Raw genomic sequence first — 19,836 nt, forward strand, 5'->3', positions numbered from 1 at the left:
AAAAATGACCTAAATGTTTTTGTTTTACTATTCCAATAAACCATTGAAAAACTATTTTCCATTGAAGAACAAAAAGTCATTCCAAATATTTAGTAGATTCTTTTTATTAAATTAATAACTAATTTATAAACCAAAAAAAATATATTTTATAGAAAAGATTTTACACAATACTCTATACTCTACTTGTAGTTAGGTCTCAGATTTTTTTTATTAGTTAATCAACTAATTTATTAAACAAAAAAATATTTTAAACAGAATTATATATTTTTAAAATAATTGTCAAAACTGTTAAAACTTAAAAATATAAAAAGTTTTAATACATTGTATTTATATAATACTTTATCATTTTTGTATTTTTATAACTTTATGAAAATTATTATTATTTTTTATAGTTTTGAAAAAAAAACATCTAATAAAATTATACTATATTTTAGTAAAATTATAAACTATATATGAAAGTGTAATAAAATAATAAAATAGATAATGATAAATTAATTTCATTTTTTTAAAAATTAAAAAATTTAATCTGAAGATGGTATTTAATAAAGAAGTTTGTTAGATAAAAATAAATGGTATTCAGGAGTAAATTATGTGGATGTTACAATTTTCAAATTTTCATGTTGTTTCTCGAATACTCATAGTCATAGAAATGGTTAAAACACCAAACCCTTATTCGCCTTAAACAGAAATCACACTTAGAAATTACCCCCTTTTCTCTCTCTCTCTCTCTCTCTCTCTCTCAACTGCAAACGGCTCCTCTCTCCGCTCCAACCAACAACGGAAAACCATCTTTCTCACCCAACTCAGGTAAGATTCGAAGCTTAAAATCAGTCAACGTCGGAACAACACTACCAGAAAACGAACAACTCTGAATAAAAGGAATCAAATAATGGGCAAGTATATGAGGAGGAAGTCGAAGACTACAGGGGAAGTGTCGTTAATGGAAGTACCTTCACTCGGCGGTGTTCTTACCCGTGCAAAAACCCTAGCTCTTCAAAAAGCTTCCGCTGCTGTTGCCTCTATCGGCGCCGGTTCCTACATTCAACTCCGTAGCCGCCGTCTAGTCAAGCCAACTTCTGAGAAGAAACAGAAGGAGACTGGTGCCCTGACAAACCCTAATAAAGCTTCTTTACGAGGAGCGAATTCTTCAAGGCTGAAGGTTGATGAGAAATTGTTTTATGAGGAGCTAGAGATTCGTCAAAAAACTGAGATTAAGGGTACTGTAGATTTCGAAATTGATGATGAAGAAGGTTCATTTGGGGAAAACATGGTGGAAATGGAAGGTAGAGGAAGGTGGGTTTTTTTTTTCCTTTCACTTCTGAAATCCATTTTGCTTAATTGGAGTCTAGTAATTTATTCTCGTGATGATTTTTCTGGATTTGCCTTTTTTCTTATTTCTTGATTGAAATTCTCAAATTAGCCTCTCTTTTTTTCCTTCTAGATAATTTCTTATCAAATGGAAGTGGGGTTTCCTTTGTTTTTCGATTTTCTGCCAGATTTCAATTATTAACTCACTTTCTTGATCTGAAAAAGAGCTTTTTAAAGACTGCTAGTTCTTTTTGCTTCCCATGAATTAGGGTTTCTTGATAGAATTTTATTCTTGATTAAAAGCTCTGAATTATTATTCCTTCCCAATATTTTTCTCAGTCACGCTAAATAAAATTGAAATTTTCGCTTAATTCAAATTAAAAAAAAAAAAAAAAACATTTCGGGATTTGAACTTCTGTTTATTTAGTAATTCTCATCCCTAAAAAGTCCCTTTAAAAGGGCTTTTCAGTTCTCTGTCATTCTCTGGTTATTTCCAGTGACTTGTTGAGGAAAAGAAAGTGAAGTAATTAAAAATTTATCCTTTTTTCTTTATTTAATTTAATTTTCCCCATGTTTGGAAATAAAAAAGTTCTGGGTTTCAAGGAAGAGATGACGTCTGTTTTCTTTTGTACATCTACTCTGTTCTATAAGTTCCTCAAGTACAATCATTACTCCATTATTTATAACAACACAAACAACATATCCAACGTGAATTTAGGAATACGATTTCTGAAATTCGATTGTTTCTCTGCGATGCTCTCTTGTTATGTCACCATCTTTCTTGATCTTTGAAGTTAGCGTCAAATAATACTCTTCTTACCTACTTAATTTCATAGTTTTATCCAAATTGGGCTTCTGTTTTCTTTTCCTTTTCTATATAATCAAAAGTAGTGATTTTTCGTGTTGATCTTGATTTATGTTACTTTATACTCCTTCAACCTTCTAATTTGTCCCCTGCTTTTATTTTTCAATGGTTCGTGTGCCTAAAAGATTACAAAATCTGTAGTTTTGGCTTTACTTTTAGAATTTACATCAACACCATTTTATAACAAGTTCTCATTCATGAAGGTGTTATTTATTATAACTATATAATTGTTTGTTGACATTAATTATATGTCGGTATATTCTTTTACATTACTTTTTAAACATGAGATTTTGGTTTTTGGTTCTCTTATTACAATTCACAATTCACAAATCACAAGGTCATTTTGGTCATGTAGTGAATTGTTTTTTTACTGGGATTTATGCAAAAACCTCTTTGGAACTTGTAATTTCTCAGAATTTTATTCCTTTCTTGTGATACTTATTTGTCTCTAAAGAAAAGAACATTATGTCTACTATTTATCACACAGAGTTGCTTCAAATTTCAATCGTGTTATTGTCTGCATGCATTATTCTCTTTTTGGTTTGATTACAAGTTAACTTTGTCTTTTGATGTTCAGCGGATCTTTATTTTTATTTTTTTTCATTCTTAATAAAAAAAAGGCTGCTTTTTTTTTATTATTTATAACAGGAGTACTCGAGAAACAACACCATGCAGTTTGATTAGGAATCCGGACATAATTAGAACTCCAGGTTCATCCACAAAACCAAACAGAAAAAACAGAGTACAAAATACAACAGCAAGGCCTATTCCATCAACAACTGAAATGGATGAATTCTTCACAGAACCTGAAAAACATCAGCAAAGAGTGTTCATGGAGAAGTATATATACATATTTTTTTACTTATTATTCAAAATGTGGGTTTTGTTTATTTATTGATTCTTGATTATGTTTGTTTAGGTACAACTTTGATCCTGTAAACGAAAAGCCTTTAAATGGGCGTTATGAATGGTTGAAAGTGGATGATGCTATCAAGAAAAGTTAATCTTTGTTCAAGATTTTAGCATAGTTTGAAGATAAGCGTAGATGTAGGTGTAGATTTAGGTTTATTATTATTATAATTATAATTATTGTTATGTTTATGTGGGTGATTTGTAAAGAAAGAACATGAAAAACCCTAGCGCAGATTGTAGACTAGAAGATCTGTAACATAAGACAAGAGCTTCTAACAAGTGAAGAACACGAAGAAGAAAAAGAAGAAGGTCTTCAAAAAAAAGAAAAAAAGGGGATCCAATGACGTTAAGTTAGTTTTGATTGTCTATATTTTGTACTGATGATGAAAAAACTATGAAGATCCCTTTTTTTTGGTGATATAAATTATAAAATGACCCTTTTGGCCTTTTATGTTGGTTATGTGAATAGAAAAGGATGAAACAAAATGAATCTTGATGTTTCAAAAATGGATAAATAGTACTGTGTTGTGGTTATATATATATATATATATATATATATATATATATATATATATATATATATATATATATATATATATGTGAACATGTCTTTTTAGCTGCTTGTGAGAAAGGAAAAGGGTTGGGGTTGGTGTTTGGTGGTGGGGTTGAGTTGGGAAGAATCTTGTCTTCTCTATTATTGTGTCAGTCTGTACTTTTATTTTATTTTATTTAGAATTATCAATTATTATGAAGTTATGTTTGTTTAAATTTTAATTTTGTATCTTATCCTGTTGCAGTTTTCCAGCAATAACTTCCAAAGTATGTCTCAGATATAATAGATACAAAAAAAAATGTATTGATTCAACTTTTGTCCAAAGATCCTTTGTAACTTCTATACATTTTAAAAAAAATGTATGTGTTGCTTTCAAAATGGTAAAAATTGTATTTTTATATCAAAATGATAAAAATTGTATAAATTTTAGTGGAAAAAGCATTTTCTCCAACTCGTTACACCGTTTTTAACAACAAAAAAAAATGGCTGTTTTTTTTTATATTATTATTGTGGTAGAACTAACTATTTGAGAGACAACGATTCTGCTTGATTAGGAACTAGGTGTGAAACCCGTGTACTACACGGGTTGATTAAAAAAAATTATATATGAAGATATAAACTTTAAATATTTTTTTTAAAGAAAACATTAAATATCAAATTGTAAACATTAAGTATTTTTTAAAATAAATTTTCAAAATATATATACAAACAAAATGATCGAATAAATAAATAATTCAATTTGTATTAATAAAACACACTATAGAAAAATAATTATATTTTGACCATATAACATTTTTTTTAGTTTGTCAATAAAAAGCAACAAAGTTTGATTATTTTTTTTATATAGACCATTTTGCCTAAAATGACAATGAACTTTATAAAAAACATGTCAATTTTGAATTATATATATTAAAGGAAACATATTAAAATATGAAAATATAAGGAAACAAATTAATGACACATTATTTTCTATAACCTAAAAATTAGATAATTAATTAAGAAAATAAAAAATTACCACAAAATGACAAGTGGAAATTAATTTCTAATAATTAACCACAAAATTACATGTGTTCAAATGCATAAGAAATTAACAAGTGGCAAAAAGTTCTTTATTTATTAGGGAGGTGATAATTAGAAATTTCGGTTACTCTATACTTTGATTATTTTTGTCAAATTTTTATAGAATTTAGAGAACCCCGTTATTTAGCTTCTATAAATTAAATTTGAACCATGTATTTTTTTAGAATGATCTAAAAAATAGACAATAATAACACAAGTAAATTATTTTATATAATTAAGATTTATAATATTAAATCAGCCATTTTAAAACTATATTATTCTACAATGATAACCAAAATAATTCATTCGTATATAATTAATTATTGTGATATTAAAACAACCTTAGACACTTAAAAAATCAGAATGTTGAATATTCTAAAAAGTAAATTACACGAATGGTCCCTATGGTTTAGAGTAATTTTCACGTTTTGTTTCTAACTTATTTTTTTTAACTCGGGAGGTCCCTACTATTTGTTTTTGTTACACGCTTGGTCTCTGTCTTACCTAAAAAAACTATTTTGTCCAATGATTTTTTAATTTATTTAAATAAACACACCCTCGACCCCACCCCCTTACCTTACTTTACCTATCTTACCATTTTTTTCTATTTAAATAATAATTTTTTTAGGTAAGACAGAGACCAAAAGCGTAACAAAAACAAACAGTAGGGACCAAGTGCGTAACAAAAACAAATAGAGACTTTCTGAGTTAAAAAAATAAGTTAGGGACCAAACACGCAAATTACCCCAAACTATAGGGACCATTCGTGTAATTTACTCTATTTTAAATAAATTTGAAACATGAAAGTTGAATTTAATATAGATAACATAAAATATTAATTTAATTTATAATGTAATACCGCAATCAAACTAATTGTACACATAGACTATAATTATACAGTTATACTTAGTAAAGAGTTTATGTTACAAAATGGTAATCAATAAATTTCAATTTAGTCTTTAATTCGTTTATTTTATAACAATAAGTTATTATTTTTTGTATGTTTCGTTACAACATTATATTTATGTAGAGTCAGCTGTTATTTGTTGTTATCGAATCTTAATAGTTTGTAGAAGGGTTGAAGGTGATGATGTAATAAAACATAAAAAAGAAACTTTATTGGTCTATTAAGGACAAAGCCAATAACATAAAGAACAAATTGAAAGTTATTGATTATCTTTCTGTAAAATTAATTTAATAGTAAATTAATAATACATAGAAAATAAGTGACGCAAAGGAAATTTCAACACCAAATTTCTTATTAAATTAACATCATGTTGTTTTTTTTTTTTTTTGTTTTGAAATGACTAATATACTTTTAAATTAACACATATCTCTAACGAGACTTGAACTCATGACCTTTCAATTGAAAGAGTCATTCTTTACCGTTAGGTCATATGCTCTTTGACATATTGTTTCATTATTCATCAACACCAACACCAACTTTGATGTAATAAATGGTGTTGAGTCAAACCAACTTATATTAAAATTAGTGGCAAAATGGGATTTTATGTGGTTTTGGAGACTCGCGAATCCTTTCTTCTTCGAGATCTAAGAAATAAAATTGTTTTTATTGTAGGTGTTTAGGTTTGGTAAACAATTTTCAATTCGCAAATTGTTTAGGAAGGAATACAATATTATCTATTTCTTTATGACTATCTTGTTATAATTTTGTCATAAAACAGATAATTTTATTGGACATCCAAGCACAACACTTTGTTTGCCATTCTGCCTTGAATTTGAAATGCTTGACACGAATAAAATTGCCTTATTGAATATTTGACTGAGTTTAATACGCTAGTGGAGATGTTAACCATGATATATTGCCTCCCACTAATGTGCTATAAATTTGACATTACCCACCCAATTCCATGATCTCAAAAGGGTAAAATAGTCAATTAACTATGATGATCCTCCCATTTTCTTTATGACAACTAGTCATAAAACAATATATGGTGCACGTTATGAATGTACATATTTGTAACCAATAAAAAGGACTTTTAAACACACATAATTATTATTATCAACAAAAAAGAACATTTTTTTTGTCACATCACTTGTACAACAAAAAGCCAATAGCTACTCCGAGGATTGTTGTGGATACAACGAGCAAAATGAACTTCATTGTGAAATTTATCCCCAATCCTTTGTCTTCCTTGGTGATGGTTTGTTGTTTTTTGGCATTTTTATTATATTTAGGAGCCATCTTCTTGGAAATATCATAAAGAGGTTCTACTTCTACATGATTGATTTCTCCAACATAATACTCATCTAACATCAATCTTGCAGCACTCCCATGACCCACTTCCTCAAACTCATCGCTTGCATCTTTACCTAAGACACCAAGATCAAAACTTCATCTAAAATCCCAAAAAAAAAACATTTGTCTTTATATGTAGCTAGTTTCTGTAAAATATATGTGTAGTCTAAGATTGTATCAACAAAAAAAAAGTCTTTATGAAGAGAAAGAGACTCCAATGTATATAAAGATAGATATGCTAACAGTTTCTTATAATACCTGCTACATCCAACAAAACGTTATCTCCACCCGGATGATCATTCAAGAAGTTTGTAACATCATACACCTAGATGATCAATTACATAAGTCAAAAACAAAATGATGTGATCAAACGGGTTTATGTTAATTTTGATTTGTGTCTTACCCTCGCGTTGATAATGACCCAACAATCTTTATTATTGTTGTGTGGAGAGACATCTGCTAAATTGAAAACCACCTTGTTAGAGTTCATGATCTATTTCTATGCTTTGATGGAGAAGGAGATTTTGTTGAACAAATAACAAATGGATTGTGGGTGCATTTTCTTTTCTAATATGATGTGTGTTTGTCCATATACTAATGGACTATTCATGAGGTTTTTGATTCTGTAGATGATTCTCTCTTCTAAGTTGACATGTAAATATCTTCTATATAACAAACTTGATTCGTACAACTAAATTTCGTACTAATTATTAGGATGTAATTACCGACATAATATAAAAATAAAAAAATTATATGAATTATAGAAAGCCAAAACTATCGAGGTTTTGTTTATTAACCATACATCTCTTCTAAAATAATTATTGGTTTTAACATCTAGTAGACATTTTTTGATTAAATTTACAGGTTTATAATATGTCCGTTAAATCCAAAGAACTAGGCATGAGTAAACGGACCGAACCGGCCGGAACCGGCCCGACCCGGACCCGAACCGGGAACCGGCTTCGGCCAAAATCAAGAACCGAACTGGCCCGGCGGTTTTACCGGTTCCGGGTCCGGGTCCGGTTTTTGCCGGGTTTTCGATTTTGGAACCGGTCTGATTTGACACGTTTTCTTGCGGGGCTTGTAACTCATTCAATTTTTAACCAAATCAAGCGTTTTTATAGTCTAAACTTAACTACAAAACCTAAACTACGTGTAGGAAAAAAGATTCAGGTCAAAAAAACTTAAATTGAGTGAGTTATGCACATTTGAACAACAAAGTCAGATTACGTTTAATTGTTGTAACATAAAAAAATTCTGATTTGACACCCTTCCTTACGGGGCTTGTAACTCATTCAATTTTTAACCAAATCAAGTGTTTTTATGGTCTAAACTTAACTACAAATCCTAATCTACGTGTAGGAAAAAGATTCAGGTCAAAACAAGTTAAATTGAGTGAGTTATGCACATTTGAACAACAAAGTCAGATTACATTTAATTGCTGAAACATTAAAAAAATTCTGATTTGACACCCTTCCTTGCGGGGCTTGTAATTCATTCAATTTTTAACCAAATCAAGCGTTTTTATAGTCTAAACTTAACTAAAAATCCTAATCTACATGTAGGAAAAAGATTCAGGTCAAAAAAAGTTAAATTGAGTGATTTATGCACATTTTAACAACAAAGTCAGATTACATTTAATTGCTGAAACATAAAAATTATTCTGATTTGATATCCTTCCTTGCGGGGCTTGTAACTCATTGAATTTTTAACCAAATCAAGAGTTTTTATAGTCTAAACTTAAGTACAAATCATAATCTACATGTAGGAAAAAGATTCAGGTCAAAACAAGTTAAATTAAGTGAGTTATACAACTTTCAAAATTTGAGTGAGTTATCCGGTCCGGTTCCCGGTTTTGGGCCGGTTCCAACGACCGGTTCTTACCGGGTCCCGGTTCCAAAAATTAACGAGATTATAGTACCGGTCCCGACCCGACCGGTTCCATCGGGTTCCGGTTCCGGTTCCGGCCGGTTCCCCGGTTCATATGCTCAACCCTACAAAGAATCAAGCTCTCATAAGCCTCGTCTATCTTAATATGATAATATCTCAGTTGATAGTCATTGATAATAACGACTTTTAGGTAATTATTTTATTGGGTTCTTAAAAAAATCTCTCAATTTTTTTTAAAAAAAAATACCCACCTAGGTCTTCATTCTATCAAACACCTATTATTAGGCTAAGGTTGAAGGTGTGGGGCTGTTTTGCCGTCGGTATTCCGATGTAAACCATTATTACCGGCGGTAAACAACGGGCCTTATCCTTTTTTTTCTGTCGGCAATAACATGGTAGCGATAATATATCACCGATTTCTCACTCCTCTTTTACCAATGGGAATTTTCTCACAAAACTCCTTTATGTTTCATATATACTAGTATTTTAAATTAAAGGAAGTGTTAAGTGTTATTCCACTTTTTCTATAAATTAAATATTATTAAAAGTAATATAAATTGGGATATAACAAAAGCTTTTAAAATACAGATCATGATAATTGTATATACATCATAGCCTAATGAATATGATCAAACTATTTTAGGTTATACAATTACGTGAGTTTAAATATATATGTATTTTAATTAATATTAATGTAATGAAATTTATATTTTTTTTAATTAATATAAATGGTAAATGTTGTATTTTTTTAATTTAAAAAGAAAAAAAAGTTGGTATACAAAAACATCACCACATCCTACTCGTAGGTAAATTATGACAAAAATGGTAAAAGATTATCTGGTGCTTATGTGACACTCTTTTTTCGTAGGCAAAAATTACACCACGCCTTTTAGCCTAAGGGGAGTGGTAACACTCCTAGCACCTTAACATATCAACTTTTTGAGTGTCATCTTATTTTTCTCCATTTAACACCTCATCTTAGCATTTGATAGAGAGTGGTAACACTCCTAGCATTTCATTTTCATTGGGTAAAAAATGGGTTTTTTTAATAAAAAAATATGAAATTTGGTGAAAAAATGGTTGGAACTTGTGAATGAGAAAACAGCCAATGAAATGCAATCATCGTTCCCTCTTTCCTCTCACCAAAACGGTAATGAGGATTGCTTAGCAACCCCCTAGCGAGGGCTAGGGGCGGTGTTCATGGAAGGCTAGTAAGCTTAGCAAGTGGGTTTGACACCCCCACTCAGTTTAGTCTTAATGTTTATTATTATTATTATCTTTTTTAATAAATTTAGTATAAATTTGGTATAAGATTGTTTTAATTTTTTAAATCCATTATCTTAAATTATTATAAATCATATTTATTTATTTAATTATCTCTATTTTTTATTATTTAAAAACCTTTTTACTTTTTGACGTTTTAGTCGAATATATTTTTAATGTTATTTTTAATTTATTTTTCGCTGATGTTGTACGTTTATTTTTTAAACTTTATAACATTTATTTGTTTACATTATTTAAACATAACTTTTTAACATTTTGTTCGTTTATATGAAACCGGCTTTTAAAAACTAAATTTTCCGAACTTCCTAACTTTTTTGATAACTTAAGAATGTTTTTAAGTTTGTAACATCCTGTTTCGAGAAGTTTCTTATTTCAAGATTGTGAACAATAAATGAATCAAACAAAAGCTTTGAGCTTCAAGGAAATGGGGTTTAGAACTTATTGTATGATAATAATGTTAGATAAGTGATTAAAACCTTCGATTTGTGCTTGGAAGAAAAAAGTTAAAATGGAAAAAAGTAATATTTCGGGTTTCTTGCATGGATTATGGTTTTAGTTCAACATGTATTAAGTCAAAAGTATTTAGATAGGGTTATGTGGCTCATCAATACATTTTCGTGTATATAAAGAATGCCAAAAACGGAGTTGAAACGAAGAAGTTATGATTATTTGAAGTTTGAGTGAAATTGGGTGAAAACTCGTTCTCACGAGGTGAGAAGTAATTCTCACGACATGAGAGTGCTCACGATGTGAGAATATATTCTCACAACATGAGAATTGTGCAACCAAAATCCCACGAAATTTTTAGGGTTTTCAAGGTATTTAAAGGTAAAGATTCATGTTTTACGGTATTTTCTTAGCCTCCGACATATCTATAACCTCTTGGGAGAAACCCTAGCCTCCATTTTCAAGATTTAAGCCTCCTCTCTCCTCTCTCATCTATTTTGGATTTTTTTGGTGGTTTTAGAGCAATGTTTTCATGCAAGATTGATCCTTGAAGCTTGGTAATTGACGATCTCAACGTTCATCTACCTTCTAGACATTTGTAAGTTAGAAAGTTTCAAACTTTATTGCATTTCATCTTTGGATCTAAGTGTATTTGGTGTTTTGGTCCATTTTAATGAGTTTTAAGGTGAGGGTTGGGAATAAATTTTGCAACTTTATTACTCTCCAAGGTCCCAAGAACATTGTATGTTTCAGATCTAGACTCCAGCACCTTTTTGATCAATTTAGAATGTTTTTTTGGACCTTATGGACTATCAAAGTTTTGATCTTTTGCCGTTCCTTTCAGTCATGCAAGTTATTTTGGTCATTTAGGCCATTTAGGTGTATTAAAGTTTATATTTTGAAAGATTAAGACATTAATATGGGTAAAGTTGGAAACTTTATCCATCTAAACATCATATTGATTCAGATTTGAAGGTTGGAGACTGGACTTAATGGATTTAACTGAGAAATATGCATTTTTGGTCCCTTTGAGACTTAAAAACTAGATATTGATTTTTTGGACCATCCTAATGGATAAAATTGGAAACTTTATACATTATGAAGCTATTTAGGAACTAGATATGAGGTTATGGGCCTTGGTGTGAAGAGATTAAGCACTTAATGAAGATTTTAGCCTTCTGGTCGGAAGTCACAACGTGAATAGAATGTGTCACGACGTGACGGTGCCCAGAATCACGATTGTTTTATCAGTGCATTATCACGACGTGACGTTGACTTTGACTAAGCTTATCGTTGACTTTTTGACCAGTTTGACTTTTGGTCAAACTTTGGTAGAATTGAGCATTTGACTAAGGATTAGTCTCGGTTTGGTTTCAGGAAGTTTGGTTTGGCTGTTCTGATGCTGATGTAGCTATTGGGCTTTTGTCGAGTAGTTCAGGTGAGTCTTCTCACTATGCTCGTGGGTTGAAGGCACCAATGTCACTAGATTATGTTGTGTAGAATGCTAATTGTCTTTGTGACTTTTACATGTATGTTTGGGTTGAAATATACCTCAGGGTGGGGCCCATTGATATGTATTGGGTTGACATATACCCCAGAGCAAGGCCCATTGATATTAGTGGGTTGAAATATACCCCATGGCGGGGCCCCATGATATATATATATATATATATATATATATATATATATATATATATATATATATATATATATATATATATATTGGGTTGAAATATACCTCAAGGCGGGGCCTATCGATATGTATTGGGTTGAAATATACCCTAGGATGGGGCCCATTGATATGTATTGGGTTGAAACATACCCCAGGGCGGGGCCCACTTTTTTGCATGAGATGTGGTATTTTGGGGAATTCACTAAACTTTGTGCTTACGATTTATGTTTAAAATGTTATCAGATACTTCTGATTTCAAAATGAAGGGTCCGGCTTGATCGCACTGCATACTCTGATGTTTTGTGAATACTTTTACTCTTATCGTCTTTTGGATAATAGTACATTAAGCACAAATGGATCAAATGATTCAAAGAAATAGATGAGATAAATGGCAAAAAGAACATAGACAAATTCAAGTTTTGGTGTCACATCATGGGTGTAACTGGGTTACCCGTTCAACATTTAGACAAAGGACATTTTAAACCGTATATTTTGACCTTAAGCATGTATTAAACCTTCACCTTCAACTTTAAGCACCTAGAAATAAATAAATAAATAAATAAATTTAAATGAACAATTAAACCAATTTCGAAAAGTTTGTAGGACTAATATGACATTATCTCATTTAAAAATAAATTATGGACACCTTACATAATCAATAATCATGTGGCCAGTCATGTCATTTGTTTACTTTATTTCAGGTCTTGTAAATTACACTTTTGGTCCTTAGGTATATTATTATTTTCATGAAGTTTGGTCCAAGTAATTATCATTTTCTATAATTTTGGTCCTAAAAAAATTTCTTACCATTTTGGTCCTTGTTTGAGGTTCTTCTACCAATTTTGTCCATGTTTCAAAATATTTTTTAAAATATTTGTGTAACTTTGGTGTCACCCACATTACGTAGTCATATGCTCAAATCATATCAATTGTTTAAAGCTTATTCCACGATGGAATAATTATATCCTAAGATGGTCTCTTGGTTTGTCGAATGTCATGAGATTCAATCGGAATTTGAGTTAAAAAACATTTTGATCGCATACTGGAAACAAGTAGGGAAATTAATTATGTTGAAATTCACAAATCCTTTCACGAGTGGCTATCAACAATCCATACAAAAAAAAAAGACACTTGAAGTCTTTTGTTGCACTTTTATATGATTTTATAATGGTTTTTAACCTTTTACCCGTTGAACATATAGATTTCTTAAAACATGACATTGGAATCTAGTAAGTTATTCAAAAACCAATCAAAGACCCTTGTTATTCGACCACATGAGGTTTAGTCTAACACAAGTTTTAGCCAACTATGACAAGATAAGATAGCAAATAAAAGAAACAAGCTTCGATAGGCTAACCTCATGAGCAACACCCACATAAATGAATATCAGTTGAATTGGTTAATATTTAGTTTTTTTTTTCTAAGTTGAGGAATAAAAACAAAACAAAACAAATGAAGGATATGCTAGAACCAAACAAGACTATCCACATACTCCAGGATTTGAAGTGCTTTTTGTTTTGTATGGGTCGATATAGTCTTGTTTGCAATTGCATCGTACAAAACAAGTCGACCATCCTTATCTTCAAGAAGCAACTCATTGCGTGATGTGAATCCAAATGGAAATCTCCAAGCAGCAGCCGTAAATTGAGTGAAAACATGGCGTTTAACCCATGATTCAGGCACCACATACTCTTCTATCACCCACACCTCACATGGACCATCCATACACCATGTCATCTCACAAATCTTTCCACCCAAAACTCCCAAACAATGCATTCCATGGTTGGAATCTAGAACATAATCTGGAAGAGGTATCTCATGGAATGTCTCTAAACCCAAATCAAATGGCACTATCATTCTTTCTATACTCGAATCGGTTGTATTTTCCCAATGAAAGAATAAATTCTAAAGAATGAGGTTCTAAATGTAGGTAATTTAATAACCAAAATCAAATTAATCATGAAAACATGAGAATACAAGTTACAATAACAATGAAGGATTGTACTGGAAGAAAGACCAACCTAATAACAGTCTCTTGTTCCAACACTTGTTCAGGCTCTGATATCCCACTGGCAGTAGAATTCTCACCTTGATCTGGTGACATTCCAGTTGACTTCTCTGATCATGTAATAGCTTTTGTAAGAGGTATGTATATCGTTATAACCAAGAATTTAAGTCAAGTAATACAAAGGCTATTGCTTATTATGATTTATGAATATCTTGGGTTTCAAACAGATATAACACATTTAAAACAAGATTGACACATTGCTTGTATCACTTATAACAAGAAAAAATGATTTAAAATGCAGGTGTATGAAAGACAATTGGATGCTAGATTCACAACCTGGTATGAAGACAATGATCAATTCAATGATCTAATGGTTAGTGTAGTCTAATCTCTAATGTGATGGTTTCACCACATGGCAACTATGATTATGAATCTAACCATCATATGATATCCCCCATTTTTGTGCTCCAATATCAAATTATCTCATCAACAACGAGAATTCAACCAACAGAAAACATGCATCTATAAAGAAACAATTTACAGTACAATAAGAGATGAGCATCTCTCAATCGCCAAATTAAACCTTAAGTAATTTTCATAAATGCACAAATTTGATATCAATCAAGATGAAATCAAAGCTTAAATTCATGATCAATGATGTGGTATTTGAATGCCTTTCGAAATCCAACGCAAAAACCTAACTAATTGAAAAGAAATGCAACAATCATCTGATGAAAAACAAAAAAACCTAATACAAAGCCACTCAATTTATGAAACCCTAGGATATCTATAAGAAACAACATCTCGATACGACTAGATAGGCCCTAGATTAGCTCAGAGTGGTAAGAAATAATTGTGAAACGATGTAATTGATACCAAATTTGTTGAACCTGGATTGAAAGGCCTATCAGTGAACTTTTCTCCGGGTGCTCCGCTTTCATATGGAGTCCTTCCATCGCCCGCCTTCGCCATAGGGGAATGTGAGCTCGAGCTAAAGGAGATGAACTAGAAAGAGAAAGAAAATGCAAAGAAACTTAGTAGAGTTGGGTTCGGTTCAACCCATTTATTAATTGGGTTAAATATTTCAACCTAACCCAATCTTTTTATTTAAATAGGTGGATATTTCCAGCCCAACCCAATATTTTAGATAAATGGGTTGTCACCGGGTTGACCCGTTTATGTAATTATCGTCCCAACCTATTGAATAAATGGGTTAAACCTAGGTTAACCCATTTAAATTAAAAAAAATAAATTAACTGAATATTACACCACTTAAAATAGTTCCAAACTTAAATAAACTTTGAAAGTATAATAAAAACATAATCTCAATTTACAAATGCAAAAAAATTATTTAAATAACATTAAAAGTATGTAATTTTGAAATATTTTGAAGAATGACTAGTGTTGTTGGCGCAAAGAAAAAAGATAAGAATTAGGATTGCATTTTATTAAAAAATAAATAACAATACAACCTTGTAATTTATAAATTAATACTTAGATTGATACATGGTAATATTTAAATAATTACTAAATTAAATACATATTAAATTTAAATGGATTGTGGGTTGAAAACGGATTGATAACTTTTATCCAACCCAACCTATTTAATTAAAAGAGTTAGGCGGGTTGACCCATTTAACCTAAATGGGTTGAAAATCTCAACCCAACCTACTAACGGGAGGCGTTCTTTTTTGTGCACAATGCTTATGAAGTAGGTACTCTAATTAAACTTTTATAAATTTCAAATTGAACACATAAATAATTAAATATCACGATTCACCAATAATTGTGAATTGTGAGTTTTACGAATTTCATTGTTGCTTCTAGTATACATTAGACATTGTGGTTATATAACTTTTTTGAATTATTTTAACGCTGATATTCTATTCTATTCTATCCTTAAATCTATATCTTTCATTCTATCAAATTTAAACTCTCAATATTTGATTGAAGGACTTCAATCCATCAACTTCTAATATCGTTATAAAAAATCTGAAGTTATGAATTTTATTATTGATTAACGAATTTCATAAGATAGCTAAAATATTAAGTTAGGTTTTTATGTACTCAACCTACTCCATTTTATATATATATATATATATATATATATATATATATATATATATATATATATATATATTAAGTTCGAAATTCTATGAACACACTTTGAAATGTTACAAACACTTATATTCTTTTTGAACCCTAAAACACGTGCCTCAACCCCACCCCCCACTATATAAAGGTATTGGCAGAATTATCATATTTTATGTAACATCCTGTTTTCCGTTAATTATTTAATAAAGAAATATCGGTATAAATACAATTAAATAAATAAATAAGATCAATGATAGTTAATAATAAAAATAATTAAGAAATGAGTATTTGATAGAATTGTAATCATATCTCAGACAAGGGACCAAAAAGGTCATGTTAGAAACCTTGTGATGCAAAGATATTTGTTTTACGGGTTAAAACTGTCATTATGAAATAACTTAAGGGTGGAAACTAAAAAATATGAAAATAAGGTCATGAGATCGAAGGGAATTTGGGTTTGGGATGATTACTTGTTCCTTACTTAATCCAATTAACATATTTAAGCATCAATAAAAAAAATAAAGCTAGTGATGTACGTGTTTTTGCTTGATGCGGCACAAAAGAGAACCGTGAGAGATCGAAAGAGTGTGATCGGGAAAAGGGAGAAGGAGGGGTTGCCATAAAAGGAGGTGGTTTTAGGGAGTTGGTTTTTGGTGTTGTTTATTACATTCAAAGTAAGCTTTCATATTTTTCTTCCCTTCTTTGATTCGATTTCTACCCAAAATTATCATCATCATCGCTACGGTTGTCGCCACTGACCACCACTGCTACGATGGTAGTGGGTGGTGATGATGTTAAGTCCATTTGTTTGTTCTTTTCTTGGTTAGGTTTTGTGTGGGTGCAAGAAAAATAAACCCTAATTTGAGATTTTATTATATAGGCATTGTATTTTCTTTTCCCTTTAAAAGCATTATACATCGAGTCATGGGTTGATGTTTAAATTGGCTTTTGACTCAATGAGTTATTGCTATTGTTAAGAGCTTGAATTCAAGATTTAAGAGACTTTGGTTGGTGACTTAATGGCTTAAGATGTCAATTAACCCTTAAAAGTCAAAGGTGGGAAATAATATGAAATTACCTATTATATCCCTGTTTTGTAAAAATTCTGGAAAAATCTCATAAAGTCGGATTTTGGATTTGTCAGTTCCCAAAGTTTAGGTTTTGAATCTAGTATGTCCCTGATTTTTTTTATTGACCTGACATTGGCTTTAACTAGGGTGAAAATCGTCATTTTCATTGATTGGTCAGAAATTTGCTACAAAGATATACCATTTTTGAAATATTCATAGTAAATTGTAGAAAAATCGTATGGACATGTACAATTAGTTCCTAGAAAGCTAAAAGACTGAACTATTGGAATATGGAAAATATTGTAACTCTGGCAGGCTTTGGTGGTGTTAAAGTGACCTTGAACGCGCTATTTTTCCGGGTTGAAATCTGTAAATTTAGTCTAGTAGTTTGTCTATATGTTTAGGGTAAAGAATATCCATTTTTAATCTTTATTACTATTATAGGAGTGTTGAAAGTTGACTTCATGTGATTGAGTTTTCGGGTTACAGTTGGAGGTTTACTCTGCTACTCGAGGTGAGTTTCATACTACGCTGTGTGATGTTGTGCATCCTTTACTTTAGCTCGTGTGTATTCTTGTAGGATGTGTATGGGTAGTACTAGGCTGGGTTAGTGTCAATACGTATAGGAGGGTTCGACATATTAAGCGGGGGATCGGGCTTAGCAAATTTTTCCTAAGGTCTCAGCACATTGATCAGTGAGGATTGGGCGTAGCCGATGTGTCCCAATGGGGTTAGATTAAAGGGATCAAGATTAGTCGATGTGTCCCAAGGGCTCGACTCACTGAGCAAGGGGGATCGGGCTTTGCCGATGTGTCCCGGTGGGTTAATATTTGTTTTTTATTTCTTATTTAACTTGCATGCATCGTTATGTAGATTATCTTAATAATGCATGTGTGTTAAGGGAAGAGCTTGTATGAGATTATATTGTGTACGTGTGAAATTCACTAAGCTTTATGCTAACCCCTTTTCCCTTAAAAATTATTGTTTCAGGATTAGCATGTACTCGGGATGGCAGGGCGTGACAGTATACACTGGCTCGGGACGGATAGAAAGAGTTTTCATGACAATATGAAATTATGTTTTCTTTGACTTTTAAATTTATAACTTTCAAATGGCTTTTGGAATTACTTTGATATTAGGGTTTGGTTTTGAAACATTTCTTTAATAAAAGTTGTGATTTTTTTTATAATTGTATTCATTAAAAAGTTAAAATTTATTGCAAAAATTGGGAAGTTACATTTTAAAACTTAAGCCAACTTATTTTTCGATAAGAGATAAGAAACATGTTCAATATAACTTAACTGAATAGCTGACCCACCCCCTTTTATTATTTATCCAAAAAAATCAATCATATCATCCCCTATCGATTCCAGTTTTTTTTATGCATTCATAGGACATACATTCCTAAATTATTGTTTCAAATATATAAGCTTACAAAGTATGATCTCATAATGAGTTTTGTCCAAAAATTTGTTTTTTCAATGAAAAATGCTAAAATTTTTGGGCAAAAATATGGATGCTACACAGCCGTCAACAAGATACAAAATAAGTTTGAAGCATGACTCTAAGTAAGTATAAGTCTGAATCCAAAATTGGGATGCCTAATGGCGTTTTTCCTCGAACCAGGAACTATGATGCATGGGCCAAATTGTCAGATTCGCCTTAAGATACTTCGGACATACGAGTCCTAGATTTACCTTAATGGACAAACAAAGCCTCTCAAGCCTAGCCCCGATCGTAAAATAGAATTAAATGTCAACGACACATCCTCTTGTTGAAAATACATGTGTTTGGTACTCAATAAATAAAAGTACTATGTTCAGACGACCATAATTCCAATTCTACACCAAAATAACAAATCTATGAAAGGTAACATTATACATATGATATGGGCATATTTAGTCATATAATTTATATATTATCTTAATACTTTATGTTGATTTTATCTCATTTAATGAACAAAATGTGCTTAATTAGTTTAGAATTTCATTTTTCAGCAATAATGACATGCTCGAATGGAAAAGGAAGCGGAACTAGCAATTGAAGCTTGGAGATTGGATTTTGAAGAAAGAAGGTTGTTGTTGGACAGCTTGACCCCTCGTCAGTGTTTTTGCCATATCTCATGAACCGTAACTCCAATTGACGAGATTCAAAATGTTCTGAAAACTAGACACAATTTCGGACGACTTCGTGTTTTGAGAAAATGCTGATTCCAAATGGACTCAACGAGTTGTCCATCAACTCGACGAGTTGGTCATAAGTTTCGCGATTCTTGACGCTGACTTGCCGTACACGGGATTTTAATTGATGGACTCGTCGAGTCGGTCACTGGAATCGCCGAGTCGCCCCTGTTTTCAGAATATATATATATATATATATATATATATATATATATATATATATATATATATATA

The 19,836-nt window shown here is 31.0% G+C and overlaps 2 protein-coding genes across 2 annotated transcripts; one reads left to right on the forward strand and one right to left on the reverse strand.

Moving 5' to 3' along the window:
* The first annotated feature begins 661 nt into the window (after nucleotides 1-661).
* Nucleotides 662-3,534, forward strand: LOC145120878 (cyclin-dependent kinase inhibitor 4-like). The gene is made up of 3 exons (XM_079056669.1): nucleotides 662-1,293; nucleotides 2,822-3,013; nucleotides 3,093-3,534. The coding sequence occupies exons 1-3, from the start codon at nucleotides 890-892 to the stop codon at nucleotides 3,175-3,177; spliced, it is 681 nt and encodes a 226-aa protein (XP_078912795.1). The 5' UTR covers nucleotides 662-889; the 3' UTR covers nucleotides 3,178-3,534.
* Nucleotides 3,535-6,591: 3,057 nt separating this feature from the next.
* On the reverse strand, nucleotides 6,592-7,560 carry LOC145120556 (cytochrome b5-like). The gene is made up of 3 exons (XM_079056362.1): nucleotides 7,361-7,560; nucleotides 7,216-7,282; nucleotides 6,592-7,031 (listed from the first exon to the last, which is right to left on the reverse strand). Exons 1-3 carry the CDS (start codon nucleotides 7,445-7,447, stop codon nucleotides 6,751-6,753), a joined length of 435 nt encoding a protein of 144 aa, XP_078912488.1. The 5' UTR covers nucleotides 7,448-7,560; the 3' UTR covers nucleotides 6,592-6,750.
* Nucleotides 7,561-19,836: the final 12,276 nt, after the last annotated feature.

Source organism: Lactuca virosa, chromosome 6 (genome assembly GCF_052849685.1).
Source record: "Lactuca virosa cultivar CGN04683 chromosome 6, Lactuca_virosa_CGN04683_v6, whole genome shotgun sequence".
NCBI lineage: Eukaryota > Viridiplantae > Streptophyta > Magnoliopsida > Asterales > Asteraceae > Lactuca > Lactuca virosa.